The sequence below is a fragment of the Macrotis lagotis genome, chromosome 1, assembly GCF_037893015.1.
Source record: "Macrotis lagotis isolate mMagLag1 chromosome 1, bilby.v1.9.chrom.fasta, whole genome shotgun sequence".
NCBI classification, from domain to species: domain Eukaryota; kingdom Metazoa; phylum Chordata; class Mammalia; order Peramelemorphia; family Peramelidae; genus Macrotis; species Macrotis lagotis.
This window is the reverse complement of record NC_133658.1, coordinates 64,993,683-65,011,346: the sequence shown is the minus strand read 5'-3', so window position 1 is coordinate 65,011,346 and position 17,664 is coordinate 64,993,683. Positions and strand designations below refer to the sequence as shown.

Below are 17,664 nucleotides of genomic sequence, written 5' to 3'. Positions count from 1 at the left end.
TTCCTGGGAGGATAGGAATGGGAATGGGAAGGTGATTAGGTTCCAAAAAAGAATGTGAATCTCCCTGGCTGTGGGAATTGAGAAGAGGGGAAAAGATCACTTTCCTCTGTACAGAATCAGATCAGGAAAAGCAGGTGGTACATGAGTTGGGTTTCGAATGACAAAAAGTAATTATGTCATGGGTTTTAGAGCTGTAAAAGATCAACCCCTTATCTTACAAATGAGGAAATTGAATCCCAGAAAAGCTAAGTGACTAGGTCAAGGTCAAAGCTAGTTAAGTAGGTGAGAGTTCACACTCGGGTTTTCTGACTCCAATATGTCTTTTAACTCATCCAAGTTGAGGAGAGTGAGGGTAGAAAAGAGGGGAAATTTTTCAGATATAGAAGACACCATGAACAAAGGTTCACTGATAAGAAAACACAGAATGTGCTCACTTTGTACAGAGGAAGAGAAGATGCCTCCTCCAACCCCCATCAATTATAAATGATTTTTTTTTCCCCTTAGATCACATCAAGTGTGAACAGCAGAAGTGCCAGGTATGTTCTCAAAGGACCAGAAGCCGGCAAAGGCAAACTCTTTAGAGTCAATGAACAGACTGGAGATGTGTATGCTTTTGAGAGATTGGACCGGGAGAAGAAATCAGAATATTACCTCACTGCATATATTGTGGACAAAGATACCAACATGAACCTCGAGCCACCCTCCAACTTCACGATCAAAGTTCATGATGTAAATGATAACGCCCCAGAATTTGCACAGAGAGTCTTCAATGGCTCAGTGCCAGAGATGTCAGCAGTTGGTACGTTCATTGCAATAAATGTGGGACAACTCTTGCTCTGCAAGTCCATGTCCTGCCAGGACCAACCTGGATATCATCAGCCATCTGGGCCCTTCAGTTGGAGATATTGATAGTACAATAGGAATGGAACCAAGGTTGTGGCTTGTCCCCTACCCCATATGCCTTTCCATCTCAACCTACCCAACTCTGACCAGAGTCTAAACCCTAATCCTTGCCACAGACAAACCCCTTAACTGAACCTTAATCTTAACATGGTCACAAACCTCTAGCTATAGCCACAGCCTGAACCCTAATCCTGGGCAAAACTGGATGATAATCCTCTGCCATGTCCCCCAGGAGGTCTAGCGAGGACTAGGGACTATCTCCAAATAAAATGAGAACATGTATATGACTACTAAGAGGCATAGCAGGTTTAAGCTTGTGACCCAAACAATTGGACATGGAAGCCCTGAGTCCCTAGTAATCCTATCATTGAAATTAGTTACAAAATACTAAAAACTAAGTGGCTCCCAGAACTGCCCTGTGCCCTCATACCATTAAGAAAGGAGTATGAGAAAATGGAAGTTGAAAACAACCACACACGTTTTTGAGAAATAAGATTAAATGAGTCAGATGCAGGCTTTGATAAAAGAAATGGAGACAACTGGAAATGCACCCTTCTAAAGAAAGGACAAGGATGTTGAGGAAGAACTTCTCCCACAGGACCTCTGAGTCTGTTTTTAACCCTGATACCTGAGTGAGCAAACAGTAGTTAGAACACTGGCCTTGGAGTCAGGAGAATGGAAATTTGAATCCAGCCTCTGACCCCTATTAGCTGTGTGACCCTGGGCAAGTCACTTAATCCTGATTGCATCACATCCAGGGCTATCTCCAGTCACCCAGACTCATATCTGACCACAGGAACCAGATAGCTCTGGAGGAGAAAGTATAGTACAGCACCCCTTCACTCAAATCCAATTCAATGCTTGTCATGGCATTCACCTTCCATGATGTTATGTCCTTCGAGAATGAAGAATAAAACATAGTTTAGTTAGTCTGATATAGTCCCTTCTTTTCTCTCCTACCTATCCCTTTGAGAAACTAAGAGAAGTTTTAAAAAAAAAAACTCCCAGGGTCTTTGGTGACTAAACTCCCTTGCAGGTGGCTCCCCAGAGCCTTATTAGAAACATTGCAATCACACAGTAAATATATGGAATGCTTTGCAAGCATACTAGAAGAATGAGAGCTACCATTGTTGTTGTAGCTGTTTCTGTAATAATTATTAGCAGAAGGCTCCGACCAAAGATATTCTAATCTATTGACTGACTTTCCCTATAGGAACCCAAGTCACCAGAGTCACAGCCGTGGATGCAGATGACCCCACTGTGTTAGGCCATGCCTTGGTTTCCTACAATATAATTCAAGGCAGAGAACATTTCACCATCGACAATACTGGTTTGTATGACAATTAACTGCTTTCCCTTCCCATTATTCTCATGCCTAAGAAGACAACATGCCCCCAATTAGAATATCCAAGTGACCAGAAAATAATTGTATTTTTACTGTTTGAGGTTATTGAGGATTTTTTACAAATAGGCAAGAGGCTATTCATTCAATAGCAAATGTTCAAAAGAATGTTATGTATTTTCAATAAAAATATATTAAGTTTCCACTGTATACCAGTCATGTAATAGGAATTAGGGAATTAAGGAAAACAAATAGACCCTGCCATTAAGGAGTTTCTATGTGGTGCCCCTTCAAAGAAGTCTCCTTGGGAAATGACACGCTAATTCTTGCAGTACTGCCACTATCTGAGGTTCTAATCTCTGTGGAAATGGCCCTCAGAGCTGAGACACACTCTTTGGAATCTCCTCAGAGGTGATGTTGTCCTTTGTCCTTGGATGACTCTCCAAAGACTAAATGAATCAACTACTAAGACATGGAGGGACTGGTATCTGTGGCAGCAAAATAAGAGCTCACAGTTCCAGAACATTAGAACCAGAAGGGTCCCTAGAAATGCACTGTCCAAACACAGACAACATTACTGATCCATGGAGTATGGAAGTTCAAGGTGGCAGCTATAACCCCCACTGACTTGAATGACGCTAAGATGGCAAGAACACACCTTGGACCAAAACTGTGGAATCAAATTTCAGACCCACATTAAAAGCCAAAATTGCTCCAAAGAGCAATCTGTACATGGTTTGAGCAGTGATAACATTCTTAGGACTTAAAGGAAGCATCTCCTGGGGATGGTTTCCAAGACAAGCTTGAATGGTTGAGTAAATTTGTTAAACAATCCATTCGCATTATTGAAGTCACCTCTGTTGCCTTTACAGAAGGATCGTTACAATGACACCATCTTTTGCCTTTTTATATCTCTTGTGTTTGATATACAGTAGGCACTTAATAAATGTTTATTGACTGACTGACTAGCATGTCATAGAATGCTAGAACTGGAAGGAATTTGAAATGATAGACTGAAAAAAAGGAACATAGAATACAGGAACTAAAAGCAATGTCTACAGAAAGGAAGAACCTAGAATATGCAGTGTTACTATAGGAAGAAACTTTGGGACAAAAAAAATCTGAGATAAAAGGGATTTAGGAGACTTTAGAGATTTTTGTCTGTTTCCCTCACTTTATAGAGGAAGGAAGTGATACCTACAGAAGGAAATGCTTTGGCACAAAGAGGCAAAGAGAACTTGGAAAATACTAATTTGGGAAATCCCAAGGCCTCATGTAAAGTCAGTCAACAAGCATTAAGTAAGCTTCTTTTATGGACTAATCCTTGTACCAAGTGTTGGGGATACAGTACAAAAATAAAGAAAAACAGTTCCTGCCTTCAAGGAACTTACATTCTAATGGAGAAGAAAACACAGAAAAAGAAGTGAAGAAGCTAAAGGGGATGAGGCGTGTGTGAGAAAGGTAGTGTAGGTAATGAAGTATTTAACCAATGTCCTAAAGACATATTTTGGTATTAAAAGGAATGGAGGTCACTGCTTATCTCATATTTCTCCTGTACCTTTTTCCCCTCCCTCTTCCTCACCCCATTCAGGTACCATCTTTACAGCTGTGAATAACTTGGACCGAGAAAAGCAGTCAAAGTATGAGATTGTGGTGGGAGCCAAAGATGGTCCAGGGCTCCATGGGGATTCCAGTACAGCCACAGTGGTCATCACTTTGAGTGACATCAATGACAACTTCCCAATCTTTACTGAAAGTGAGTTGATATTTGGAGAAATAAGACAGGGTAGAGGATGGAAGGAAGAGAATGGGAAGGGGATGAGCTATATATTGAATATTGTACTCAGATAGGATATGATGAGCTAAGGCTTCAGCCTGGGCTAAGGAGGTTTTATCCAATCTGGGTTTTTTTTTAAATTCTCAGAAATTATCCACATTCTAAGTGTTAAAAAATTCCTATCTTCCCCTCAAGTTGTGTTTGTTCTCACCTGACCACAGAGGGAAGACCAGTTGTCTTGTGTATTTCCAAGTTCCCATCCCAGACTTCATTTCTCTTCTGGAAGACTTGATCCTAAACCCATCCCTTGACAGAATCCTAGAATGAGTTCTAACCCTAGCCTGGGACCAGGCCAGTGACTAGATGAATAGAGCACCAGGCCTGGAGTCATGAAGACCTGAATTCAAATCCCACCTCAGATACTTTCTTTGTTTCAGCCCTGAACCAAATCCTAATCTAATCTACAGTCTAAACCCAAGGCTAGTCCTAATCCTAAATCATCATGTTGGACTACCCCAACACTCTCTAAATGAATGTTTTCGGTCCCTTGAAACCTGAACAAGAGAGTGTGGATAGATTAGTGTTTCCAGGGACTGTTTAATTTACGAATGTGTATCCCTAATGCTTAGAAGAGAGTAGAAGTTTAATAAAAATGTTTGAAGTTCAATTGATACATAGCCCCCACTATCAATCAAACCACAAGCATTCATTAAGAAGCTGCTATTTGTTAGGCACTGTGGCAAACTCTAAGTATACAAAGCTGAAAATTAAATCATCGCAGTTCTTGAGGTGCTTCTTTTCTTAGTCAGACCTGAGGAATACCAAAGATGATACAATACATGAGTTAGAATGTTGGTGCTATTGTCCAGACAGATTTTATTAATAAGGAAAACAAGCTAGGACAAGAGCTACGCATAAATTTTGCCCAGTACTTTATGATGCAAGGAGACAGTGCTGGGGAACCTGTAAACAGGGATTACTTGTACCATTAAAGCTATATGACTTTGTTGTCTGGGACATAATTCACCCAGATTCCCTGCAAAGTAATGGTCTATCTAATTAATGTAAATTAAGAGGCACAGCTCATTAACCAAACTTTCCCTAATGTTTCTTTTGTGGAGCAGCAAATTACAAATTTGTGGTTCCTGAAGATATCAGAGTGGGAAGCCCCCTGGGGTCCCTGACAGTCGAAGACCCTGATGAGCCCCAGAATCGAATGACCAAGTACAGCATCGTCCAGGGAGAATACAGGGACACCTTTGTCATTGAACTCGATGCTTCCAGAAACCAAGGCATCATCAAGCCCATGAAGGTACATGGAACATATGGAGGTGAAGAAGAAAGGACATTTTACCCTTACCCCTGTTTCCTCATTTGTAAAATGAGAAAATAATAATAAAACCTACCTCCCAGGGTTGTTGTGAGGATAAAATAAGATCATATTTGTAAAGCGCTTTACAAACTTTAAAGCATTATGTAAATTCAAACTATTACTATTAGAGGGATGACATTTCTTCCAAATCTGAAATTCTGTGGTTTTTTCCCCGATGGATTTAGAAATGCTTTCATAATAACCCCACCAATTCCATCAACCAAGATTAAAATACTAAATATCCAAGGCAAACAAGGACAAGGGGTCAATTTATTTCCTTTGGTAATTCTGACCTCAAATACCATAAGTCTACCCATTGTACTAGAGGTGCATCGATCCACCAGTCATCAATCAATACCCAGTCTCGTACGTCATGATAGAAAAATCTAAGACCTGTTCAAAGACCTCAGGAAGGACAGAAGCTAGTTAAAGAGACAGGATGAACAGGCATGCCAAGAATACTCTTCATTCCCCTTCTAAGTGTGGATAGATCCTATCCTTCCTGACTAACAATACAAAGCAGTAGAGGCAAATGCTTATGTGGGGTATAGCAACTTGCTTTTTTGGGAAAGTGATGTCTGAGCTTGAGTAGTCCAGGAAGGTTTCCTGCAGGAGGCAGAATATGGACAAGTTTGGAGGAATGAGTTGATTCATAGAGCATAAGTAAATATGACCAAAAGAGAGGGAAAGGAAGAGACTCCTCCTGTTTTATGCAAGCATTTCGGACTGCATTGACCTAACTACAGATCAATGAAAATTCAAATCCATTTGAATGAATTTCATATACATAACAATAATTGTCTCCTAACACTTAGTAGATTCTTTGCTTACAGAGGTAGGCAGAGGAGGGATTATAAAATTTTAAAAACAACCAGTCCAGGAGTGGCTAGGTGGTGCAGTGGATAGAGCACCAGCCCTGGAGTCAGGAGTACCTGAGTTCAAATCCAGCCTCAGACACTTAATATTACCTAGTTGTGTGGTCTTGAGCAAGCCACTTAACCCCATTTGCCTTGCAAAAACCTAAAAAAAAAAAAAACAACCAGTCCCCTGGCTACAATCCAGATTCCCCCAAATCTAAGTTCATGGCTGATTTCAAATGTTCCCTTCTCTTTCCTAGCCCCTGGACTATGAGCACATCAAAGAATACAGCTTCACCATTGAGGCAACAGACCCAACAATTAACCTCCGGTACTTGGATCATGTTCCCTCAAAGAACCTTGCCCTTGTTCACATTAATGTCACTGATGTAGATGAGCCACCAGTCTTCTCCCAACGTTTCTACCACTTCGAACTGATGGAAAACCTAAAGAAACCCTTAATTGGCACAGTGTTTGCCAAGGATCCTGATGCAACTCAACGGGCTATTGGGTAAGAGGAAATTAGTTTCTATGGCTTGGTTGGGGGGTGAGATACTCACATCCAGTCCCTTGCATGCCTCCTTCCAACAGACTCACAGGATGTTAAAGGTGGAAGGGATGTTCAATGAATAGATCCACCAAAGATGTCTTAAGTAGTAACTTGTTGCCAGACATTGTGTTAGAAAATATAAAGACTAAAATAAGATAGTTCCTGCCTTCAAGAAGCTTACCTTCCTCCAGAGAGGTAAAATATGTTCACAAAGAAGCAAATTCAGGATGTCAAAATAACTACATGGTGACAAGGAAAGGTGGAAGAGTGGCACTAATAACTTAAGAAATTAAGAAAGATCTCCTGAAGGAAATGAATCTTTTGCTGAGCCTTGCAAAGATCAAGAGGTTCCCAGAAGGTGGAATTGAGAAAGGGGAGCATTCCTGGGCATGGAACACAGACTGTGCAGTGGAAGCAGAAAATTGAATATGTCATCCAAAAAGCAGTAAGAAGACCAGATTGGCTGGAACTTAAAGCATGTGAGGGGCAATATTGTATAAGCCCAGAAAGATAAGCTAGAAGTCAGATGGTAAAACAGAAAAATAAAACATGTTCTGTTGGAACTAAGAAAGATCCTAGAGACCATCTGATACAAGCTAATCATTTTACAGATGGGGAAACTGAGGCTCCCTAAGTCATCAGTGGTGGGGCTAGAAATCAAACTTAGATCTGATTTCAAATCTAATGTTCCCTCCTTTGATCCATTTTCCCTTTCTTTCTGACCTTATGATATCCTAACTTTCATCTCCTAGAGGCCTCAGGCTCCCTCCTCATGTCTCAGAACCCTTAACTGTTTTCTCCACACAACAGACAGACCATGTGCTGCCACTTTCTCCCCATATCCCTACCCTTCAAGAATAAATAATAGTGATAACTCACACTCAGGAGTGTGCTGGATCCAGTTCTTAAGGGGATTGTTAAATTTTCAGTGAGTGCGCTTACTTCAGTAATTAGAAAACTACAAATTGTGCTTGATATGATTTCCTAGACTCAAGATTAAACATAAAGGTGCATAGTTCATATTCTTCTTTCCCAAGGGGATATTTATTAAACACTTATAAGAACACTCCTAATCACACTCATAGTGCTGCTGGGCTTGGAATCAGGAAGACTGCTCTTCTGAGTTTCCTCATTTATAAAATGAGCTGGAGAAGTAAATGGCAACCCAGTCCAATATCTCCACCAAAAATATCCAAATGGGGTCATAAAGAGCCAGACATTTCTGAACAACAAGGTTTACAAAGTGTTTTTCTCAAGCAAAGCCTAGGAATTGGGTACTATAAGTATTAATAATTCCTATTTTACAGAGTAATCAACAGAGACTAAGAAAGCTCATCTCTGGAAGTAATTGTACCTCGTACAGTTCCTTTCTCTTCAATTTTAAGACATTTATTTTAGATGAAAAGATATGGGTTTGATCACAATCATACTATTCAAACAAAAAGAGAATTGAGACCCAGAATGGAGGAAAGATGTGTCCAAAGTCACAGAGAGTTAGTACTATAATAAATCTTGCAAACCACAGCCTAGAATTCTTTCTAATACTATTTTCCCCTCATAATCAGAATAATTATAGACCCTACACAAGTTCATAATCTTGAATGTCATTAGCATCCAAGGTCAACCTGACTTATCCCTGCTTAATTAGTAGTTATGTGATCTTGAAAAAGTCACTTACCTTCATTTTAGCCTCAGTTTCCTCCTCTACAAAGCATCCAATCCAGTGAAAACATGGAACAGGTGTGGGAAAGTTATGTCAGAAGATGTTTCTTCTCCTATAATATAGATATTTCATCCGGAAGACCAGTGATAGAGGACAATTTTTCAGAATCTCCTCTACGGGCTCCATTTCCAATACTAAGGAACTGGACCGTGAAATCTACCCTTGGTATAACCTGACTATAGAGGCCAAAGAGCTGGATCTTCGTGGTAAGCTGCTAATGGGATACATTCCCTCTGGGCCTCCCTCTTTTATCCCTTCTGGGGCACCCCCCTTATTTCTGTTTACCTCTTTCTGACAAAGGCTGGGAGGGAAGACTTAAGAAAACATTCATATGTCTTTTGGGTAAGGAGAGAAGTCCACCAAAGTTGAGGAAAATACAGAAAAACAAGACGCTACCAATATACAACCAAGTATTTATTGAATGATCTTAGACATGGTGTCACAAGACCTGGGTTTAAGACCTAGATGCAGTACATACTAACTGTATGACAGTGGACAAGAAATTATATCTCTCTAAGCTTACTTTCAAATGAGAAATTGCAAATGAGGCAAGTGAGACCTCACAAGAGGAATTAACTTGTGAATGGTCACAAAGCTGGTTAATGGTAGAATTAGGGCTAGAAAGGAGGTCTCCTGGTTTCTCAGACCAGGACTCTTTCACAATTCTACCCTATTTTGCCCTGGTGATGATAGAAGGGTTGAGTCATGGGCTCTTCTGCCAATGGATCTCAGATCTTTGTGACACCAACCATCCTTACAAAGCTAGAAGTTTTATGATGGATGATATTCTCAGGGACTTTGTCATTCCCTGGGACTGACTCCTTTGAGTCATATAGTCACAAGTACCAAAGAAGGAGGTGTGATTAAGAATGATATCATCATTTCCCATCCCCAGGGGTTCCTACCGGCCAAGAGTCCATTGTACAAGTTCACATCGAGATCTTGGATGAGAATGACAATGCCCCAGAGATTGCACAACCCAATGATGCCAGAGTGTGTGAGAATGCTGCCTCTGGAACAGTGAGTACCCTGAAAACACTGTGTTCTTGGCCATTGTTATCCCAAGGAGCCACAGGATTGGTGGGTGGGAGACACTCAACTGAGAATGTTTACACTAGAATCAGGATGTAGGATCCCATCACACAAGATGCAAATTTAAAAGAATATCTGAGTCTATCTCTTCTAATTCTTTCAATATACAGATAAGCATACTGATGCCCAGAGAAAGTCAAAGACTTGGCCCAGACCACACAGACAGTTAGCAACAGAAGGAGGCTCAAAATCCAGGTTTCCCAACTTCAATCCAGTGTTTTGTGATTATAGGATTCCATTTTCTTATCCATATATTAACCCCTGCTGGAATAATTAGCTTGTTTTTTACCTAGGGGATTACATAAGGTCCATACAGGTTCCTTCGCTTCAGTTTTAAGATTTTTATTTTAGATAAATGTTATGAGTTCAACTACAATCATCCTACTTAAGAAAATTCCTAGCATTTAGGAAGAAGTTGGATTTTCTACCTACATTTACATCTATATCTATGTCTATTGAATCCCCGGAATTTTTGTGGTCAAGGTAAACTTCAATTTACTAGAAACAATTAAGTAATGAAACATGAGGTTATATTGTAGGAATATTAGATTAGAGTAGATATAATATAATAATTAATAAAATATAACATAACATCTACAATTAATGTAATGCAACAAAGCAACAGCATAACATAATCATATTCATAACTTGAAAAATAGTATCTTGTCAAATCACATCATGTCATATTTATTGTATATTATGTTACATTATGTTGTGTTGTATTATTATATTACATTATTTTATATTATATTGCATTATATTGTATTATAATTATATTATGTAATGTTATATTAATTATCAGATCTACACCAGAAAGAAGGATTGGGGAGGCAGCTAGGTGGCATAGTGGATACAGCACCTCCCCTGGAGCCAGGAGTTCCCAAGTTCAAATCTGGCCTCAGGCATTTAATAATTGCCTAGCTGTGTGACCTTGGGCAAGTCACTTAACCTCATCGCTTTAAATAAAAAATAAGAAAGGTTGGGAACAGATAAAGTCTTTTATTGGAACTTCCTCAGAGTTTCTCTGAGTTTCATGTCTGTAGAGACTCCTTATTATTTCCCTTCTTCTGCCACTAGCTTTATTCCTTGAGGATGTGCTAGAATGCCATACTTGTTCCAGTTTGTCAATCTCAATCATCCCAATATTACATACAAAATGAAAGCTAGACTAGAGGGTCTCTGAAGTCCTTTCCAGGTCTAATATTCTATGTCCTTAAAGTCCTTTCCAGCTCTGAGAGTAAGGTTCCAACTTTAATATTCTATCATGTATGTTTTAACATTCTAAGTTTTGAGGTCCTTTCTGACTCGAAATTCTAGATCCCTTCCAGAAACCATACCTAAGAAAAACTCAGTCACTCAACTGAACATTCTCTCTGGGACCCCTGAATCCTCCGTTTTACCCTGATCATTTTATCCCCCATTTTATTCCCCATTTCCACTCAAATCCCCTACCTCACACACACATTTTCTACTTCTTTCTGTGAGTACAGTTAGAGAGCTCCATTATCATTGTCTCTGGAAAGAGGCGGTTTTCTTGGTCCTTTGTGATTTCAAAGATAATAACGCTCTTCCCCAGTCAAAACTCTGATGTGTAGTCTTCATCCATTAGAATGTAAGCCCCTTCAGGGCAGCAACTATCTTACTTTTGTATTTGTGTCCCCAGCACTCCACACAGTACCAAGCCCATACATAGTAAATTCTTATTATTCATTCAAGAGCAAATTGATTGGAACCTCTCTAAACTCTCTCTGAATTCTGGCCTCTCCCAGTCCCATGCACTGAAGTGAATGGACAGTGGACAGTCCCATGTCTACCTAACCAAGACACATGGCACTTTTGGCTACAGTTCAGAAGACTAGATGGCTCCTGATTGTTTTCACCCTTTATTTGCTTTTGTGACATATTTATTTTCAGGGCATCCAGAATTACTTCTATTACTAAAGTAGCCACCAGGCTCAGGTACAAAATTGGCATTTATTAAAAAGCTAAGAAATCTGAAAAAAAAAAAGCCCAGAGGCAACACCACTGTTCTCTCTCACTGTAAATTGTTCAACTCTGAATGAGTGTGGTGATTGGTTTTGTCTCAAAGTTCCTCTCAAGGTATAGAAGTTTATAGGCCTTTAAGGGAATACCTAAAGGAACTCAATTAAGAACTTCCTCCTTCCTTCAGAATTTGCCACACCGACCCATGAAATGCCTGCTCTGGCCATATAACCTAATCTTTAAATTTGTTTATGTGCAGGGGGGGTTATGGGTAAAATGGAAGACTTTCTCTGAATATAGGATTTCCAGGATAGAGGCTCCCTCAGTGCTTTGAAGAGCTACTAGAACTGTTTTATTATCTGTCCTTCCCTTAAGAAAGCCACTTTCCTCCAAATGGAATTTATAATCCTAAATCTAGGGCAGTGCAATGGTCCAGTGGAGAGAGTAACAGGTCTGGAGTCAGGAAGATCTGAGTTCAGTTTTGGCCCCCAAAACTTTCATTGTATGACCCTGGGCAAGTCATTTAATGCTGTTTGCCTCAGTTTCCCATTTGTAAAATGAGTTGGAGAAGAAAATGACAACCACTTCAGTATCTCTGCCAAGAAACCTCCAAATAGGATCACAAAAAATAGACATGACCAAACAACAACAAATCCTAAAATTTGCCTGGGGGCAAACTCCTTTGCACAGGAGTTCCCAGAGAGACACATGGTATCATATGGATGTGGCTATTCTAGCCTATTCCAATAACTAAATTTGTTGTTCATGGATTATTATTGCCCACTACTGAGAAACAACGTTTCTTCACTCAGTTCACTGCCCTGTTGGATGCAGGACTTACTCCCCATTTCCTTCTTTTCAATCACTACAGTTAGTCACAAGGATCTTGGCCACAGACAAGGATATAACACCACGGAATGTGAAATTCAGATACTACCTAAATAAAGAGGACAGCAATTTCACCCTAACGGAAAATCGAGGTATTGTATCTCTACAGCAATTCTTCCTCTAACAATGCTTATAATAATATCACCCTTCTACAGTATCTTAAAATCTATGAAGAATTTCCCATCCCTTCCAACAATTCCATCAACTCTCTTTCTGGCTGATCTTGCTGCCTCAAAGTCTGTCCTTACGCCACTCAGCAACCAAATTGATCTTCCCAAAACACCGGTAGGATCATGTCACTTTCCTATTTAAAGCATTCCAAGGGCTCTCTATTATCTCTAAGACCAAATATAAAATACTCTGTCATTTAAAGGCTTCCATAATCCACCCCTTCCTACCTCTCCCATCTTCTTTCAACTTACTCTTCTCCATATGGTAACACTGACCACCTTGGCGGTCCTTGCATAACACATCCCGTCTGCTAGTTCTGGGTATTTTCACCACCTGTCCCCCATGCCTGGAAGTCTGTTTCTCCTCATCTCCACCTCTCAGTTCCCTTGGCTTCCAGCCCCAACTAGAGTTCTCCCTTCCTGCTACTTCTTCATGCCAATGTATTCCTTCTGCTGATTATCTCTAATTGATTCTGTCTATCACAAATGAGGAGAGGCTAGGTGACTTATCCAGGGTTACACAGCTAGTGTCTGAGATAGGATTTGAACTCAGGTTTTTCAGAACACTTAGAGATCATTTAGTCCATTTCCCTCATTTAAAATGGGGAAAATCAATTACCTATAGTTAGAAAACTGATATGATAACCCAGGTACATAAAGTATAATTGAAGGAATGCTGAATCTATAATAGAAAGATTTGGGTTTGGGGAGGGAAAGGAAGGATAGGAATGGAAAAAAGAAGAGAACACTAGGTAAATAGAGAAAGTCAGGAAAAGACAAATGATAGGAAAGGGTAAGAAAGGGAAATCTAGAGATAACTAGGTGGCACAGTAGCTAGAGCACCAACCCTGGAGTCAGCAGGACCTGAGTTCAAATGTGACCATATACACTTAATAATTACCTAGCTATGTGACTTTGAGCAAGTAACTTGATTCTCCTTGCTTTACAAAAACAAAAACAAAAAGGGGGGGGGAGCCTAGAGAAGGCAAGGATAGGGAAGAGAAGGGAAGGGAAGAGAATGAACAGGAAGAAAAAGAAAAAGAAGGGAAGGGAAGGAGAGAAAAGGAAGGGAAGAAAAGGGAAGGGAAGAAAATAAGCACTTATTAAGAACCTACTATATGCTTAGCACTTTACAAATATTATCTCCCAGTTCTTCCATTTATTACCTGTATAACTTTAGGTAAGTGAATGAGATTCTCTAGGTCTATTTCCTCCTCTATAAAAATAAGGGGTTGGACAAGATAATCCCTAACTTCTCTAAGAACTCTGTATATGATGTGATGAGCCCACAGATTCCCAAGATATCAGCAGATGTGTCTGGTCCAGTGACCTTACCCAGATGTTCTTTCCTTTTCAGACAATTCAGCCAACATCACAGTGAAATATGGTCAGTTTGATCGGGAGAAAGCCAAGGTTCACTACCTTCCTGTGGTCATTGCCGACAATGGAAAACCCAGTCTTACAGGCACCAGCACCCTTGTCATCACAGTCTGCAAATGTAATGATCATGGAGAGCCCACATTCTGTGAAGAGCCAGCCAAGCAGGTTGGAGTGAGCATCCAGGCCCTTGTGGCCATCTTTCTGTGCATCCTCACCATTGTTGGTAAGTATAAGAGTATTGACCTTGTAGAGCAGGGTTTTATTTGGGTTAGAAGGTGGGGAGGAGAAGGATTTTGAGAAACCAAGTAGAACTACATGACATGATTTTTAAAGTCTTATTTTGGGAATCAAGAGACCTGACTTTGCCACTAACTTACTTCTTGAGTTTTCATAATTTATTTATTTCCCCTCCCTGGTCTTTAATTCTCTCATCTTTAAAATGAGACAGTCAAATTACATGATCTCAAAAGTCAATTCCACATCTAACATTCTTCATTCTCAGTGGTGTGACAGGCTTAGTCCAGTGTTCTTTCCAATATACCACCAAGAAGCAGGGATTATTATGTCCATTATCCAAAAGAGAGAAATAAGGACTAGGGACCTAAAGTGATTTGTCTGAAGTCATAGAGCTTGCAAATGCCAGAGGAAGGATTGAAAACTAGGTTGTCTAACTGCCAGTCAATGTAACAAACAAAATTCAAAATGGCAGCTCTGGGGACTTTTGTTGGGTTTCCTTCATTCTTAAAACTCCCTCCCTCCTCATCTCTGCCTCTTGTCTTCCTTCAAGTTCCAACAAAAACTCCACCTTCTAAAGAAAGCCTTTCCCAATTCCTCTTAAATCTGATGTCTTCTCTTTGATAATTATTTCCTATTTATCTTGTGTGTGTGTGTATATATATAGATATATAGATATATAGATATAGCTTATTTGAACATTGTTGTTTACATATTACCTTTCCCATCAGACTGTGAGCTCCTTGAGGCACCTTTTGTCTTTCTTTCTATTCCATTTGACACCATTAACGACTTTAATGACAAGAACCTTTTTCTGGGTTTTCAGCAGCAATGGTTGCAGCATCTGTGGGACCAGCTGCCAAAGGTTGCCTATGATGGCAGAGAGTGTAGGCAGAGGACTGTGGATTATTGCTATTCCCAAAGCTCTTCCATCCTGGGTGCTGACTTGTCTCCTTACTGTCTGAGGGGAGATAGTCAGTGCAGTGGTGTTTTGACTAATCCTTAGCTCTCTCTTTAAGAGGACTGACAAGGCAATCCAACAGAGCCAGGTGTCATTGCATAATAGAAAGAACATCAGGTTGAGATAGAGTATGAAATGTTGGTTCTAGGCCAAGTTTTGCCACTGACTTATTATTAAAGTTCTGACAAGTCATTTCTCTGGATCTCAGTTTCCTCATCTGTAAAATGAGGAGGTTGACCTAGAATATCACTAAGGTTGCTGCCAATTCTAGAATTTGTTGTAAAACTTAAAGTTCTACATAAATGTTATTATTATTATTATTATTATTAGAGCTGGCATAGGATGTTAGAACTAGGACTCTTAAAACACGTCTTAGAATGCTGACATATTCTTTGTTCTGACATTGTGTGATCTGTATGAATGTGCATTAGATTGTTAGCTCCTTGAAGGAAGGCACTTTTTTATGTCTTGGCATTTGGTAGGTACTTTATACATATTTCTTGATTAACTGACCGATTGTATGCTCAGGAAGGTTTGACATAAATATGTTTCACTTACAGTGATCACAGTGCTAATCATCCTCCGCCGGCAGTTGAGAAAGCAGGACAGAGTCCAAGGCAAGAATGTAGCAGAAATTCATGAGCAGCTGGTCACCTATGATGAAGAAGGAGGTGGAGAGATGGATACCAACAGCTATGATGTATCTGTGCTCCACTCAGCCTGTAAGGGCAGTGGGAAGCCACCAGGAGGGAAGCCACCTAGGCCTGCCCTAGATACACATCCTTCTCCCTATGCTCAAATCCAGAAACCCCCAAGGCCTACGCACCCCCAGGCTGTCACTGGAGAGATGGCTGTCATGATTGAGGTGAAGAAGGATGAGGCAGATCACGATGATGGTGGACCCCCATATGACACCCTCCATATCTATGGTTACGAAGGAGCTGAGTCCATTGCAGAGTCACTCAGCAGTCTTGTGACAGACTCCTCAGATTCAGATGTTGACTATGACTTTTTGAATGACTGGGGGCCTAGGTTCAAAATGTTAGCCGAGCTCTATGGCACTGAGCCCAGTCAGGACTTAGTATATTAAAGTCACCAATGACTGGGGGCTGGGAAGGACAATAGTTGTCAGACTCCAACCACAATTGGCACAGAAGACCAAGTTCTCAAACAAGGGATCAATAAAATCCTTTTCATTTGGGTGGCAGAAACCAGTCCCTTTCAGGGAAAGATCCGAATTTCCAGGGTCACCTGAAACTATAAGAAGAGGTATAGCCACTTTTTAATATCTTGCACATAACAGATACTCAAAACGGCTTGTTGAATTCACTTGAATTTGGAAGTTGTAGAAAAATAACAGTATAATCATACTCCTCATCCTACATTTATCCACAATTCCGGAGAAGCAGTGGAATATAGTAAAGAAAAAAACCTGGATTTAGACCCAAATTTTGCCTCTGCTCTTCACAACTTATGAATGTGAAAAAGTCACTTCTCTGGGCCTCAATTTCTTCTTTTGTAAAATGAAGGGGATGGACTAATATTTGTCCTTTGGTGCTCACAGAGGACCAAAATGACATCACTATGTGGGGATCAAGGTACAGTGTGTCCAACTGTGGTTGATCAGATCAAGACAATCTTTAAGATCTCTTCCAACTATTACCTGGGATTATGTGAAAAACATGGTCATTCTGATAATGAAGGAACCATCATCTCCCTGATGACAGATACCATGTGAGAGAGCAAAGTACTCACTTCTATGAGGTTTGCCATGCCAATAAAGCAAAAACTGAGATCGGTATCATGGAGTACTTTGGGAGAAATGTCTACAGAAAACCAGCTAACTGCATTTGTTTTGCTTCCAATAAAGCTTTGCTAGTAAATCTCCATAAATCACCCTTACTCCCTCTGAACCAACAATATAAGAAGGGCTTTCCCCCATATCACATCCAGCTCCTTAAATCTGCTAACCACAATGACTATCTTCAAACTTTGGAGGCTTTGAAGTAGTTAAAATGCTCAGGAACTTCATTAATGAATAATATTCTTTGGGTCAATCTGGACTGGTTTCCATCCCCATAGAGAAGTGAACTTGTTGATTTTTGGACTCTGGGTGTGAACTATCCAGTTAGTTATTTCCTTTCAATGAAGCCCCAAAGGATCTCAGAAAACACACACACACACACACACACACACACACACACACACACACACACACACAAACACACTTAATCTCAGAGTTGGAAGAGATCTCATAGATCACATATTCCAACCCCATATCCACTATAAAATCCCAGAAAAATGGTCAGATGACCTTTGGTCAAAGACCCCCAGAAAAGGAAATCTCACTACTCCCTAAAACAACCCATTCCACTTTTGGACAACTCCAGGGTTTAGGAAGTTTTTCTTTTACAGAATAAAATCTTCCCTTG

General features: G+C 40.1%; 1 protein-coding gene across 2 annotated transcripts in view; it reads left to right on the top strand.

Moving 5' to 3' along the window:
• CDH5 (cadherin 5) overlaps positions 1-17,460 on the top strand; it is a 50,205-nt gene extending 32,745 nt beyond the window's left edge. For both annotated transcript variants that reach the window (XM_074203193.1, XM_074203196.1), the window contains exons 3-12: positions 505-799; positions 2,117-2,233; positions 3,837-4,001; positions 5,147-5,334; positions 6,512-6,762; positions 8,588-8,730; positions 9,420-9,544; positions 12,471-12,579; positions 14,015-14,260; positions 15,793-17,460. In XM_074203193.1, coding sequence (XP_074059294.1) covers positions 505-799; positions 2,117-2,233; positions 3,837-4,001; positions 5,147-5,334; positions 6,512-6,762; positions 8,588-8,730; positions 9,420-9,544; positions 12,471-12,579; positions 14,015-14,260; positions 15,793-16,322 — 2,169 coding nt within the window. In that variant the 3' untranslated portion in view covers positions 16,323-17,460. The remainder of the gene's footprint in view (positions 1-504; positions 800-2,116; positions 2,234-3,836; positions 4,002-5,146; positions 5,335-6,511; positions 6,763-8,587; positions 8,731-9,419; positions 9,545-12,470; positions 12,580-14,014; positions 14,261-15,792) is intronic.
• Positions 17,461-17,664: the final 204 nt, after the last annotated feature.